The sequence below is a fragment of the Oncorhynchus masou genome, chromosome 27 (assembly GCF_036934945.1).
Source record: "Oncorhynchus masou masou isolate Uvic2021 chromosome 27, UVic_Omas_1.1, whole genome shotgun sequence".
Classification (NCBI taxonomy): domain Eukaryota; kingdom Metazoa; phylum Chordata; class Actinopteri; order Salmoniformes; family Salmonidae; genus Oncorhynchus; species Oncorhynchus masou.
Window position 1 is genome coordinate 1,997,965 of NC_088238.1, and position 15,000 is coordinate 2,012,964.

General features: G+C 49.6%; 1 protein-coding gene across 1 annotated transcript in view; it reads left to right on the forward strand.

Moving 5' to 3' along the window:
• LOC135515552 (ras-related protein Rap-1b) overlaps positions 1–15,000 on the forward strand; it is a 131,642-nt gene that overhangs the window by 104,593 nt on the left and 12,049 nt on the right. Inside the window, exons 5-6 of the mRNA XM_064939173.1 lie at positions 5,763–5,903; positions 9,579–9,722. Of these exons, the coding sequence (XP_064795245.1) occupies positions 5,763–5,903; positions 9,579–9,722 (285 nt within the window). The remainder of the gene's footprint in view (positions 1–5,762; positions 5,904–9,578; positions 9,723–15,000) is intronic.

Sequence of the window (15,000 nt, forward strand, 5' to 3'; positions counted from 1 at the left end):
CAGACTCACTACTGACAGCAGACAGAGATGACATGAATGACGAACAGAGAGAGAGATCAGCCTCCACACTGTCGTCAGTGTCTCTACTGTGATCAGCCTCCACACTGTCTTCAGTGTCTCTACTGTGATCAGCCTCCTCCACACTGTCTTCAGTGTCTCTACTGTGATCAGCCTCCTCCACACTGTCTTCAGTGTCTCTACTGTGATCAGCCTCCACACTGTCTTCAACATCTCTACTGTGATCAGCCTCCACACTGTCTTCAGTGTCTCTACTGTGATCAGCCTCCTCCACACTGTCTTCAGTGTCTCTACTGTGATCAGTCTCCTCCACACTGTCTTCAGTGTCTCTACTGTGATCAGCCTCCTCCACACTGTCTTCAGTGTCTCTACTGTGATCAGCCTCCTCCACACTGTCTTCAGTGTCTCTACTGTGATCAGCCTCCTCCACACTGTCTTCAGTGTCTCTACTGTGATCAGCCTCCTCCACACTGTCTTCAGTGTCTCTACTGTGATCAGCCTCCTCCACACTGTCTTCAGTGTCTCTACTGTGATCAGCCTCCTCCACACTGTCTTCAGTGTCTCTACTGTGATCAGCCTCCTCCACACTGTCTTCAGTGTCTCTACTGTGATCAGCCTCCTCCACACTGTCTTCAGTGTCTCTACTGTGATCAGCCTCCTCCACACTGTCTTCAGTGTCTCTACTGTGATCAGCCTCCTCCACACTGTCTTCAGTGTCTCTACTGTGATCAGCCTCCTCCTCCACACTGTCTTCAGTGTCTCTACTGTGATCAGCCTCCTCCACACTGTCTTCAGTGTCTCTACTGTGATCAGCCTCCACCACACTGTCTTCAGTGTCTCTACTGTGATCAGCCTCCACACTGTCTTCAGTGTTTCTACTGTGATCAGCCTCCTCCTCCACACTGTCTTCAGTGTCTCTACTGTGATCAGCCTCCTCCTCCACACTGTCTTCAGTGTCTCTACTGTGATCAGCCTCCTCCACACTGTCTTCAGTGTCTCTACTGTGATCAGCCTCCTCCTCCACACTGTCTTCAGTGTCTCTACTGTGATCAGCCTCCTCCTCCACACTGTCTTCAGTGTCTCTACTGTGATCAGCCTCCTCCTCCACACTGTCTTCAGTGTCTCTACTGTGATCAGCCTCCTCCTCCACACTGTCTTCAGTGTCTCTACTGTGATCAGCCTCCTCCTCCACACTGTCTTCAGTGTCTCTACTGTGATCAGCCTCCACACTGTCTTCAGTGTCTCTACTGTGATCAGCCTCCTCCACACTGTCTTCAGTGTCTCTACTGTGATCAGCCTCCACACTGTCTTCAACATCTCTACTGTGATCAGCCTCCACACTGTCTTCAGTGTCTCTACTGTGATCAGCCTCCTCCACACTGTCTTCAGTGTCTCTACTGTGATCAGTCTCCTCCACACTGTCTTCAGTGTCTCTACTGTGATCAGCCTCCTCCACACTGTCTTCAGTGTCTCTACTGTGATCAGCCTCCTCCACACTGTCTTCAGTGTCTCTACTGTGATCAGCCTCCTCCACACTGTCTTCAGTGTCTCTACTGTGATCAGCCTCCTCCACACTGTCTTCAGTGTCTCTACTGTGATCAGCCTCCTCCACACTGTCTTCAGTGTCTCTACTGTGATCAGCCTCCTCCACACTGTCTTCAGTGTCTCTACTGTGATCAGCCTCCTCCACACTGTCTTCAGTGTCTCTACTGTGATCAGCCTCCTCCACACTGTCTTCAGTGTCTCTACTGTGATCAGCCTCCTCCTCCACACTGTCTTCAGTGTCTCTACTGTGACCAGCCTCCTCCTCCACACTGTCTTCAGTGTCTCTACTGTGACCAGCCTCCTCCTCCACACTGTCTTCAGTGTCTCTACTGTGATCAGCCTCCTCCTCCACACTGTCTTCAGTGTCTCTACTGTGATCAGCCTCCTCCACACTGTCTTCAGTGTCTCTACTGTGATCAGCCTCCTCCATACTGTCTTCAGTGTCTCTACTGTGATCAGCCTCCTCCACACTGTCTTCAGTGTCTCTACTGTGATCAGCCTCCTCCTCCACACTGTCTTCAGTGTCTCTACTGTGATCAGCCTCCTCCACACTGTCTTCAGTGTCTCTACTGTGATCAGCCTCCTCCATACTGTCTTCAGTGTCTCTACTGTGATCAGCCTCCTCCTCCACACTGTCTTCAGTGTCTCTACTGTGATCAGCCTCCACACTGTCTTCAGTGTCTCTACTGTGATCAGCCTCCTCCTCCACACTGTCTTCAGTGTCTCTACTGTGATCAGCCTCCTCCACACTGTCTTCAGTGTCTCTACTGTGATCAGCCTCCTCCTCCACACTGTCTTCAGTGTCTCTACTGTGATCAGCCTCCTCCTCCACACTGTCTTCAGTGTCTCTACTGTGATCAGCCTCCTCCACACTGTCTTCAGTGTCTCTACTGTGATCAGCCTCCTCCTCCACACTGTCTTCAGTGTCTCTACTGTGATCAGCCTCCTCCACACTGTCTTCAGTGTCTCTACTGTGATCAGCCTCCTCCACACTGTCTTCAGTGTCTCTACTGTGATCAGCCTCCACACTGTCTTCAGTGTCTCTACTGTGATCAGCCTCCTCCACACTGTCTTCAGTGTCTCTACTGTGATCAGCCTCCTCCACACTGTCTTCAGCGTCTCTACTGTGATCAGCCTCCTCCACACTGTCTTCAGTGTCTCTACTGTGATCAGCCTCCACACTGTCTTCAGTGTCTCTACTGTGATCAGCCTCCACACTGTCTTCAGTGTCTCTACTGTGATCAGCCTCCTCCTCCACACTGTCTTCAGTGTCTCTACTGTGATCAGCCTCCACACTGTCTTCAGTGTCTCTACTGTGATCAGCCTCCTCCACACTGTCTTCAGTGTCTCTACTGTGATCAGCCTCCTCCACACTGTCTTCAGTGTCTCTACTGTGATCAGCCTCCTCCTCCACACTGTCTTCAGTGTCTCTACTGTGACCAGCCTCCTCCTCCACACTGTCTTCAGTGTCTCTACTGTGATCAGCCTCCTCCTCCACACTGTCTTCAGTGTCTCTACTGTGATCTAACATCTTGTTAACTCAGTTGGAATGGTACTGAGGCTCACCCCAGCCAAGCCAGGTGAAGTGTGCAGGGCAAATATTTACACAAGATAAATAGAAAAGCATTGGATGGATCCTTGCCCATGTTATCATCCCTAATGACCAGGCTATAGATGGGATCCTTGCCCATGTTATCATCCCTTATGACCAGGCTATAGATGGGATCCTTGCACATGTTATCATCCCTAAGGACCAGGCTATATATGGGATCCTTGCCCATGTTATCATCCCTGAGTACCAGGCTATAGATGAGATCCTTGCCCATGTTATCATCCCCAATGACAAGGCTATAGATGGGATCCTTGCCCATGTTATCACCTCTAATGACATCTTTAGATTGGATCCTTGCCCCTGTTATCACCCCCTAATGACATCTTTAGATTGGATCTTTGCCCATGTTATCACCCCCTAATGACAAGTCTTTAGATTGGATCCTTGCCCATGTTATCACCCCCTAATGGCATCTTTAGATTGGATCCTTGCCCATGTTATCACCTCTAATGACAAGGCTTTAGATTGGATCCTTGCCCATGTTATCACCACTAATGACGTCTTTAGATTGGATCCTTGCCCATGTTATCACCTCTAATGACAAGGCTTTAGATTGGATCCTTGCCCATGTTATCACCACTAATGACGTCTTTAGATTGGATCTTTGCCCATGTTATCACCCCCTAATGGCGTCTTTAGATTGGATCCTTGCCCATGTTATCACCACGAAAGACGTCTTTAGATTGGATCCTTGCCCATGTTATCACCCCCTAATGGCGTCTTTAGATTGGATCCTTGCCCATGTTATCACCTCTAATGACAAGGCTTTAGATTGGATCCTTGCCCATGTTATCACCACGAAAGACGTCTTTAGATTGGATCCTTGCCCATGTTATCACCCCCTAATGACAAGTCTTTAGATTGGATCCTTGCCCATGTTATCACCCCCTAATGACATCTTTAGATTGGATCCTTGCCCATGTTATCACCCACTAATGACAAGGCTTTAGATTGGATCCTTGCCCATGTTATCACCCCCTAATGACGTCTTTAGATTGGATCCTTGCCCATGTTATCAGCCCCTAATGACAAGTCTTTAGATTGGATCCTTGCCCATGTTATCACCCCCTAATGACAAGTCTTTAGATTGGATCCTTGCCCATGTTATCACCCCCTAATGACGTCTTTAGATTGGATCCTTGCCCATGTTATCACCCCCTAATGACGTCTTTAGATTGGATCCTTGCCCATGTTATCACCCCCTAATGACAAGTCTTTAGATTGGATCCTTGCCCATGTTATCACCCCCTAATGACGTCTTTAGATTGGATCTTTGCCCATGTTATCACCCCCTAATGGCGTCTTTAGATTGGATCCTTGCCCATGTTATCACCACGAAAGACGTCTTTAGATTGGATCCTTGCCCATGTTATCACCCCCTAATGGCGTCTTTAGATTGGATCCTTGCCCATGTTATCACCTCTAATGACAAGGCTTTAGATTGGATCCTTGCCCATGTTATCACCACGAAAGACGTCTTTAGATTGGATCCTTGCCCATGTTATCACCCCCTAATGACAAGTCTTTAGATTGGATCCTTGCCCATGTTATCACCCCCTAATGACATCTTTAGATTGGATCCTTGCCCATGTTATCACCCACTAATGACAAGGCTTTAGATTGGATCCTTGCCCATGTTATCACCCCCTAATGACAAGTCTTTAGATTGGATCCTTGCCCATGTTATCACCCCCTAATGACGTCTTTAGATTGGATCATTGCCCATGTTATCACCCCCTAATGACAAGTCTTTAGATTGGTTCCTTGCCCATGTTATCACCCCCTAATGACGTCTTTAGATTGGATCCTTGCCCATGTTATCACCCCCTAATGACGTCTTTAGATTGGATCCTTGCCCATGTTATCACCCCCTAATGACAAGTCTTTAGATTGGATCCTTGCCCATGTTATCACCCCCTAATGACGTCTTTAGATTGGATCCTTGCCCATGTTATCACCCCCTAATGACGTCTTTAGATTGGATCCTTGCCCATGTTATCACCCCCTAATGACATCTTTAGATTGGATCCTTGCCCATGTTATCACCCCCTAATGACGTCTTTAGATTGGATCCTTGCCCATGTTATCACCCCCTAATGACAAGTCTTTAGATTGGATCCTTGCCCATGTTATCAGCCCCTAATGACAAGTCTTTAGATTGATCCTTGCCCATGTTATCACCCCTAATGAAGTCTTTAGATTGGATCCTTGCCCATGTTATCACCCCCAAATGACGTCTTTAGATTGGATCCTTGCCCATGTTATCACCCCTAATGACAAGTCTTTAGATTGGATCCTTGCCCATGTTATCACCCCTAATGACGTCTTTAGATTGGATCCTTGCCCATGTTATCAGCCCCTAATGACAAGTCTTTAGATTGGATCCTTGCCCATGTTATCACCCCCTAATGACAATTCTTTAGATTGGATCCTTGCCCATGTTACCACCTCTAATGACAAGGCTTTAGATTGGATCCTTGCCCATGTTATCACCCCCTAATGATGTCTTTAGATTGGATCCTTGCCCATGTTATCAGCCCCTAATGACAAGGCTTCCGCTTCCTGTATGTCTCTCTCTCCTCCACAGGAACAATTCACAGCCATGAGAGATCTGTACATGAAGAATGGCCAGGGCTTTGCGTTAGTGTACTCCATCACAGCCCAGTCCACCTTCAACGATCTGCAAGACCTACGAGAACAGATCCTCCGAGTCAAGGACACTGACGATGTAAGTTATCACACACACACATGCAGGGATGCACGCATGGATACATACACACACACACACACACACACACACACACACACACACACACACATGCAGGGATGCACGCATGGATACATACACACACACACACACACACACACACACACACACACACACACACACACACACACACACACACACACACACACTGAGATGCTAGGAGAGCAGATGGCATGCTGCCAACCTTGGGCAGATGACACGTGTGTGTTCCTGCCCAAACATGTACACCTGGGCTTCAGGCTTGGTCGCACGGGGTTAAAACACAGTTACACAGGAAATGGCCTTGGGCATACTTTCAGAACCTAGACCACTACAGACCAACTCTCCATGTCTAGAGACTAGAGGGAGGTTACAGACCAACTCTCCATGTCTAGAGACTAGAGGGTTACAGACCAACTCTCCATGTCTAGAGACTAGAGGGTTACAGACCACCTCTCCATGTCTAGAGACTAGAGGGTTACAGACCACCTCTCCATGTCTAGAGACTAGAGGGTTACAGACCACCTCTCCATGTCTAGAGACTAGAGGGTTACAGACCACCTCTCCATGTCTAGAGACTAGAGGGTTACAGACCACCTCTCCATGTCTAGAGACTAGAGGGTTACAGACCAACTCTCCAGGTCTAGAGACTAGAGGGTTACAGACCAACTCTCCATGTCTAGAGACTAGAGGGTTACACACCAACTCTCCATGTCTAGAGACTAGAGGGTTACAGACCAACTCTCCAGGTCTAGAGACTAGAGGGTTACACACCAACTCTCCATGTCTAGAGACTAGAGGGTTACACACCAACTCTCCATGTCTAGAGACTAGAGGGTTACAGACCAACTCTCCATGTCTAGAGACTAGAGGGTGACAGACCAACTCTCCATGTCTAGAGACTAGAGGGTTACAGACCAACTCTCCATGTCTAGAGACTAGAGGGTGACAGACAAACTATCCATGTCTAGAGACTAGAGGGAGGTTACAGACCAACTCTCCATGTCTAGAGACTAGAGGGAGGTTACAGACCAACTCTCCATGTCTAGAGACTAGAGGGTTACAGACCAACTCACCATGTCTAGAGACTAGAGGGGGGTTACAGACCAACTCTCCATGTCTAGAGACGAGAGGGAGGTTACAGACCAACTCTCCATGTCTAGAGACGAGAGGGTGACAGACCAACTCTCTATGTCTAGAGACTAGAGGGTTACAGACCAACTCTCCATGTCTAGAGACTAGAGGGAGGTTACAGACCAACTCTCCATGTCTAGAGACTAGAGGGAGGTTACAGACCAACTCTCCATGTCTAGAGACTAGAGGGTTACAGACCAACTCACCATGTCTAGAGACTAGAGGGTTACACACCAACTCTCCATGTCTAGAGACTAGAGGGAGGTTACAGACCAACTCTCCATGTCTAGAGACTAGAGGGAGGTTACAGACCAACTCTCCAGGTCTAGAGACTAGAGGGTTACAGACCAACTCTCCATGTCTAGAGACTAGAGGGTTACACACCAACTCTCCATGTCTAGAGACTAGAGGGTTACAGACCAACTCTCCAGGTCTAGAGACTAGAGGGTTACACACCAACTCTCCATGTCTAGAGACTAGAGGGTTACACACCAACTCTCCATGTCTAGAGACTAGAGGGTTACAGACCAACTCTCCATGTCTAGAGACTAGAGGGTGACAGACCAACTCTCCATGTCTAGAGACTAGAGGGTTACAGACCAACTCTCCATGTCTAGAGACTAGAGGGTGACAGACAAACTATCCATGTCTAGAGACTAGAGGGAGGTTACAGACCAACTCTCCATGTCTAGAGACTAGAGGGAGGTTACAGACCAACTCTCCATGTCTAGAGACTAGAGGGTTACAGACCAACTCACCATGTCTAGAGACTAGAGGGGGGTTACAGACCAACTCTCCATGTCTAGAGACGAGAGGGAGGTTACAGACCAACTCTCCATGTCTAGAGACGAGAGGGTGACAGACCAACTCTCTATGTCTAGAGACTAGAGGGTTACAGACCAACTCTCCATGTCTAGAGACTAGAGGGAGGTTACAGACCAACTCTCCATGTCTAGAGACTAGAGGGAGGTTACAGACCAACTCTCCATGTCTAGAGACTAGAGGGTTACAGACCAACTCACCATGTCTAGAGACTAGAGGGGGGTTACAGACCAACTCTCCATGTCTAGAGACGAGAGGGAGGTTACAGACCAACTCTCCATGTCTAGAGACTAGAGGGTTACAGACCAACTCTCCATGTCTAGAGACTAGAGGGACCACCTATCCACCTGTCTATAGAGACACTCAGCTGTGTGTTTCATTTCATTCCTCTCTCTCTACAGTAAACCAGGAGAGGACACTAACTCAGCTTTGTGTTTCATTTCATTCCTCTCTCTCTCTACAGTAAACCAGGAGAGGACACTAACTCAGCTGTGTGTTTCATTTCATTCCTCTCTCTCTCACTAACTCAGCTGTGCTTGTGGAAAAAGTAATTTTCTATAGAGCCTATGAATTCAACAACATAACAAAAACCCTTCATACCTATCAAAGTGTTAAATGTGACCTAGAATAATATAAAACTTCTCTCTCTCTCTCCCTATATTATCTCCCTCCCTATATTATCTCCCTCCCTATATTATCTCCCTCCCTATATTATCTCCCTCCCTATATTATCTCCCTCCCTATATTATCTCCCTCCCTATATTATCTCCCTCCCTATATTATCTCTCTCCCTATATTATCTCCCTCCCTATATTATCTCCTCCCTATATTATCTCCTCTCTCTATATTATCTCCTCCCTCCCTATATTATCTCACTCCCTCCCTATATTATCTCCCTCCCTATATTATCTCCCTCCCTCCCTATATTATCTCCCTCCCTCTCTATATTATCTCCCTCTCTATATTATCTCCCTCCCTATATTATCTCCCTCCCTATATTATCTCCCACCCTATATTATCTCCCTCCCTATATTATCTCCCTCCCTCTCTATATTATCTCCCTCCCTCCATATATTATCTCCCTCCCTCCCTATATTATCTCCCTCCCTCCCTATATTATCTCCCTCCCTATATTATCTCCCTCACTATATTATCTCCCTCCCTATATTATCTCCCTCACTATATTATCTCCCTCCCTATATTATCTCCCTCACTATTTCCTGTCTCCACTCTTTTTTTACATTTCTCTCTCCGGTCTCTCTCCCTCTCTCCGGTCTCTCCCCCTCTCTCCTCCCTCTCCCCTCCTCTCTCCCCTCCCCCTCCCTCCCTCCCCCATCCCCCCTCCTCCTCCTCCTCCCTCCTCCTCCTCCCCCCCCTCCTCCTCCTCCTCATCCCCCCCCCCCTCCTCCCTCCTCCCCCCTCCTCCCCTCCCTCCTCCCTCCTCCTCCTCCCCCCTCCTCCTCCTCCTCATCCTCCCTCCTCCTCCTCCTCCCCCCTCTTCCCTCCTCCCCCCCCCCTCATCCTCCCCTCCTCCTCCTCCCCCTCCCCCCCTCCCCTCCCCCTTCCCTCCTCCCCCTCCTCCCTCCTCCCCCTCCCCTCATCCTCCCTCCTCCTCCCCCTCCCCCTCATCTTCCCCCTCCTCCTCGTCCCCCTCCCCCCCCTCCTCCCCCTCCCTCCTCCCTCCTCCTACCCCCCCTCCAGGTTCCGATGATCCTGGTGGGTAATAAATGTGATCTGGAGGATGAGCGTGTTGTGGGGAAGGAGCAGGGGCAGAACCTGGCCAGACAGTGGAGCAGCTGTGCTTTCCTGGAGTCCTCTGCAAAGTCCAAGATCAACGTCAACGAGGTGAACACACACCTCACACACCCTGCATCAGTCCAACACACACACATCTCACACACCCTGCATCAGTCCAACACACACACACCTCACACACCCTGCATCAGTACAACACACACACACCTCACACACCCTGCATCAGTACAACACACACACACCTCACACACCCTGCATCAGTACAACACACACACACCTCACACACCCTGCATCAGTACAACACACACACACACCTCACACACCCTGCATCAGTACAACACACACACACACAGCTCACACACCCTGCATCAGTACAACACACACACACACACCTCACATCAGTCCAACACCCACACCTCACACACCCTGCATCAGTACAACACACACACACCTCACACACCCTGCATCAGTACAACACACACACACACCTCACACACCCTGCATCAGTCCAACACACACACACCTCACACACCCTGCATCAGTCCAACACACACACACACCTCACATCAGTCCAACACACACACACCTCACACACCCTGCATCAGTACAACACACACACACCTCACACACCCTGCATCAGTACAACACACACACACACACCTCACACACCCTGCATCAGTACGAAACACACACACACCTCACACACCCTGCATCAGTACAACACACACACACACCTCACACACCCTGCATCAGTCCAACACACACACACACACACACACACACACACACACACACACACACACACACACACCTCACACACCCTGCATCAGTACAACACACACACACACACACACCTCACACACCCTGCATCAGTACAACACACACACACCTCACACACCCTGCATCAGTACAACATACACACACACACACACACACACACACACACACACCTCACACACCCTGCATCAGTACAACACACACACACACACACACACACACCTCACACACCCTGCATCAGTACAACACACACACACATACACACCCTGCATCAATACAACACACACACACACACACACACACCCTGCATCAGTACAACACACACACACACACACACCCTGCATCAGTACAACACACACACACACACACCCTGCATCAGTACAACACACACACACACACACCTCACACACCCTGCATCAGTCCAACACACACACACCTCACACACCCTGCATCAGTCCAACACACACACACACACACACACACACACACACACACATCACACACACACACACACACACACACCTCACACACCCTGCATCAGTACAACACACACACACACACACACATACACCTCACACACCCTGCATCAGTACAACACACACACACACACCTCACACACCCTGCATCAGTACAACACACACCTCACACACCCTGCATCAGTACAACACACACACACACACACACACACACACACACACCCTGCATCAGTACAACACACACACACACACACACACACACACCCTGCATCAGTACAACACACACACACACACACACACACACATCACACACACACACACACACACCTCACACACCCTGCATCAGTCCAACACACACACACACACACACACACCTCACACACCCTGCATCAGTCCAACACACACACACACATCACACACCCTGCATCAGTCCAACACACACACACACACACACACCTCACACACCCTGCATCAGTACAACACACACACACACACACACATACACCTCACACACCCTGCATCAGTACAACACACACCTCACACACCCTGCATCAGTACAACACACACACACACACACCTCACACACCCTGCATCAGTCCAACACACATAAACTTTAAACAGCAGGTTCTGTACCTCCTATGGACAGAAACTGATGGGATTAGACTGGTTTGTTGCTGTCAGTAGCAGTGTGGGTATATTTTAGATATTTAGTTAATCATTAACTGTCCTTGGAGCTGAACCTTCCTCCTGGTCCCACTGTGTTCAGAACGGTCTCTGATGTCACCCTATCTCCTGAGTCACACAATGGTGCTGTCTGTGTGTGTGTGTGTGTGTGTGTGTGTGTGTGTGTGTGTGTGTGTGTGTGTGTGTGTGTGTGTGTGTCGTGTGTGTGTGCACATACCCAGCTGACCAGGGCTACCAGCCAGCGACATCCCCTCATCTGGCCTGCGTCACCTCTATATATATATATACACACACACACACACACACACACATACAAAAACACACACACACACACATACAAATACACACACACATACAAAAACACACACACACACACACACAGAGACACACACACACACACACACATAAACAAATAACAGCCTCACCCTCTCTGTACACACAGAAATCACTTTCCAACATCTAGTCAAACACACACACACACACACACACACACACACACACACACACACACACACACACACACACACACACACACACACACACACACACACACACACACACACGCCAGGCAGTCTACTTCAGTCAACAACCCTGTGTTTTGTTCCACCACGATACAGGGCATTCACAAAGTGTTCAGACCCCTTGACTTTCTCCACATTTTGTTACGTTACAGCACACACACACACCCTGCATCAGTCCAACACACACACACACCCTGCATCAGTCCAACACACACACACACCTCACACACCCTGCATCAGTCCAACACACACACACCTCACACACCCTGCATCAATACAACACACACACACCTCACACACCCTGCATCAATACAACACACACACACCTCACACACCCTGCATCAGTACAACACACACACACACACACCCTGCATCAGTCCAACACACACACCTCACACACCCTGCATCAGTACAACACACACACACCCTGCATCAGTCCAACACACACACACCCTGCATCAGTCCAACACACACACACCTCACACACCCTGCATCAGTCCAACACACACACACCTCACACACCCTGCATCAGTACAACACACACACCACACACACCCTGCATCAGTCCAACACACACACACCTCACACACCCTGCATCAGTCCAACACACACACACACCTCACACACCCTGCATTAGTCCAACACACACACACACCTCACACACCCTGCATCAGTCCAACACACACACACACCTCACACACCCTGCATCAGTACAACACACACACACCTCACACACCCTGCATCAGTCCAACACACACACACCTCACACACCCTGCATCAGTCCAACACACACACACACACACACACACCTCACACACCCTGCATCAGTCCAACACACACACACCTCACACACCCTGCATCAGTCCAACACACACACACCTCACACACCCTGTATCAGTCCAACACACACACACCTCACACACCCTGCATCAGTCCAACACACACACACCTCACACACCCTGCATCAGTACAACACACACACACCTCACACACCCTGCATCAGTCCAACACACACACACCTCACACACCCTGCATCAGTCCAACACACACACACCTCACACACCCTGCATCAGTCCAACACACACACACCTCACACACCCTGTATCAGTCCAACACACACACACCTCACACACCCTGCATCAGTCCAACACACACACACCTCACACACCCTGCATCAGTACAACACACACACACACCTCACACACCCTGCATCAGTCCAACACACACACACCTCACACACCCTGCATCAGTCCAACACACACACACCTCACACACCCTGCATCAGTCCAACACACACACACCTCACACACACCCTGCATCAGTACAACACACACACACCTCACACATCCTGCATCAGTACAACACACACACACCTCACACACCCTGCATCAGTACAACACACACACCACACACACCCTGCATCAGTCCAACACACACACACCTCACACACCCTGCATCAGTCCAACACACACACACACCTCACACACCCTGCATTAGTCCAACACACACACACACACCTCACACACCCTGCATCAGTCCAACACACACACACCTCACACACCCTGCATCAGTACAACACACACACACCTCACACACCCTGCATCAGTCCAACACACACACACCTCACACACCCTGCATCAGTCCAACACACACACACCTCACACACCCTGCATCAGTCCAACACACACACACACACCTCACACACCCTGCATCAGTCCAACACACACACACCTCACACACCCTGCATCAGTACAACACACACACACCTCACACACCCTGTATCAGTCCAACACACACACACCTCACACACCCTGCATCAGTCCAACACACACACACCTCACACACCCTGCATCAGTCCAACACACACCTCACACACCCTGCATCAGTCCAACACACACACACCTCACACTCCCTGCATCAGTCCCCCACACACACACATCACACACCCTGCATCAGTACAACACACACACACCTCACACACCCTGCATCAGTACAACAGTCACACACCTCACACACCCTGCATCAGTACAACACACACACACACCTCACACACCCTGCATCAGTACAACACACACACCTCACACACCCTGCGTCAGTACAACACACACACACCTCACACACCCTGCGTCAGTCCAACACACACACACACACCTCACACACCCTGCGTCAGTCCAACACACACACACACCTCACACACCCTGCATCAGTACAACACACACACACACCTCACACACCCTGCATCAGTACAACACACACACACACCTCACACACCCTGCATCAGTCCAACACACACACACACCTCACACACCCTGCATCAGTACAACAGTCACACACCTCACACACCCTGCATCAGTCCAACACACACACACACACCTCACAGACCCTGCATCAGTCCAACACACACACACACACCTCACACACCCTGCATCAGTACAACAGTCACACACCTCACACACCCTGCATCAGTCCAACACACACACACACACCTCACAGACCCTGCATCAGTACAACACACACACACACCTCACACACCCTGCATCAATACAACACACACACACCTCACACACCCTGCATCAGTACAACACACACACACCTCACACACCCTGCATCAGTCCAACACACACACCTCACACACCCTGCGTCAGTACAACACACACACACCTCACACACCCTGCGTCAGTACAACACACACACACCACACACACCCTGCATCAGTCCAACACACACACACCTCACACACCCTGCATCAGTACAACACACACACACCTCACACACCCTGCATTAGTACAACACACACCTCACACACCCTGCATCAGTACAACACACACACACCTCACATCAGTCCAACACACACCTCACACACCCTGCATCAGTACAACACACACACACACACACACCTCACACACCCTG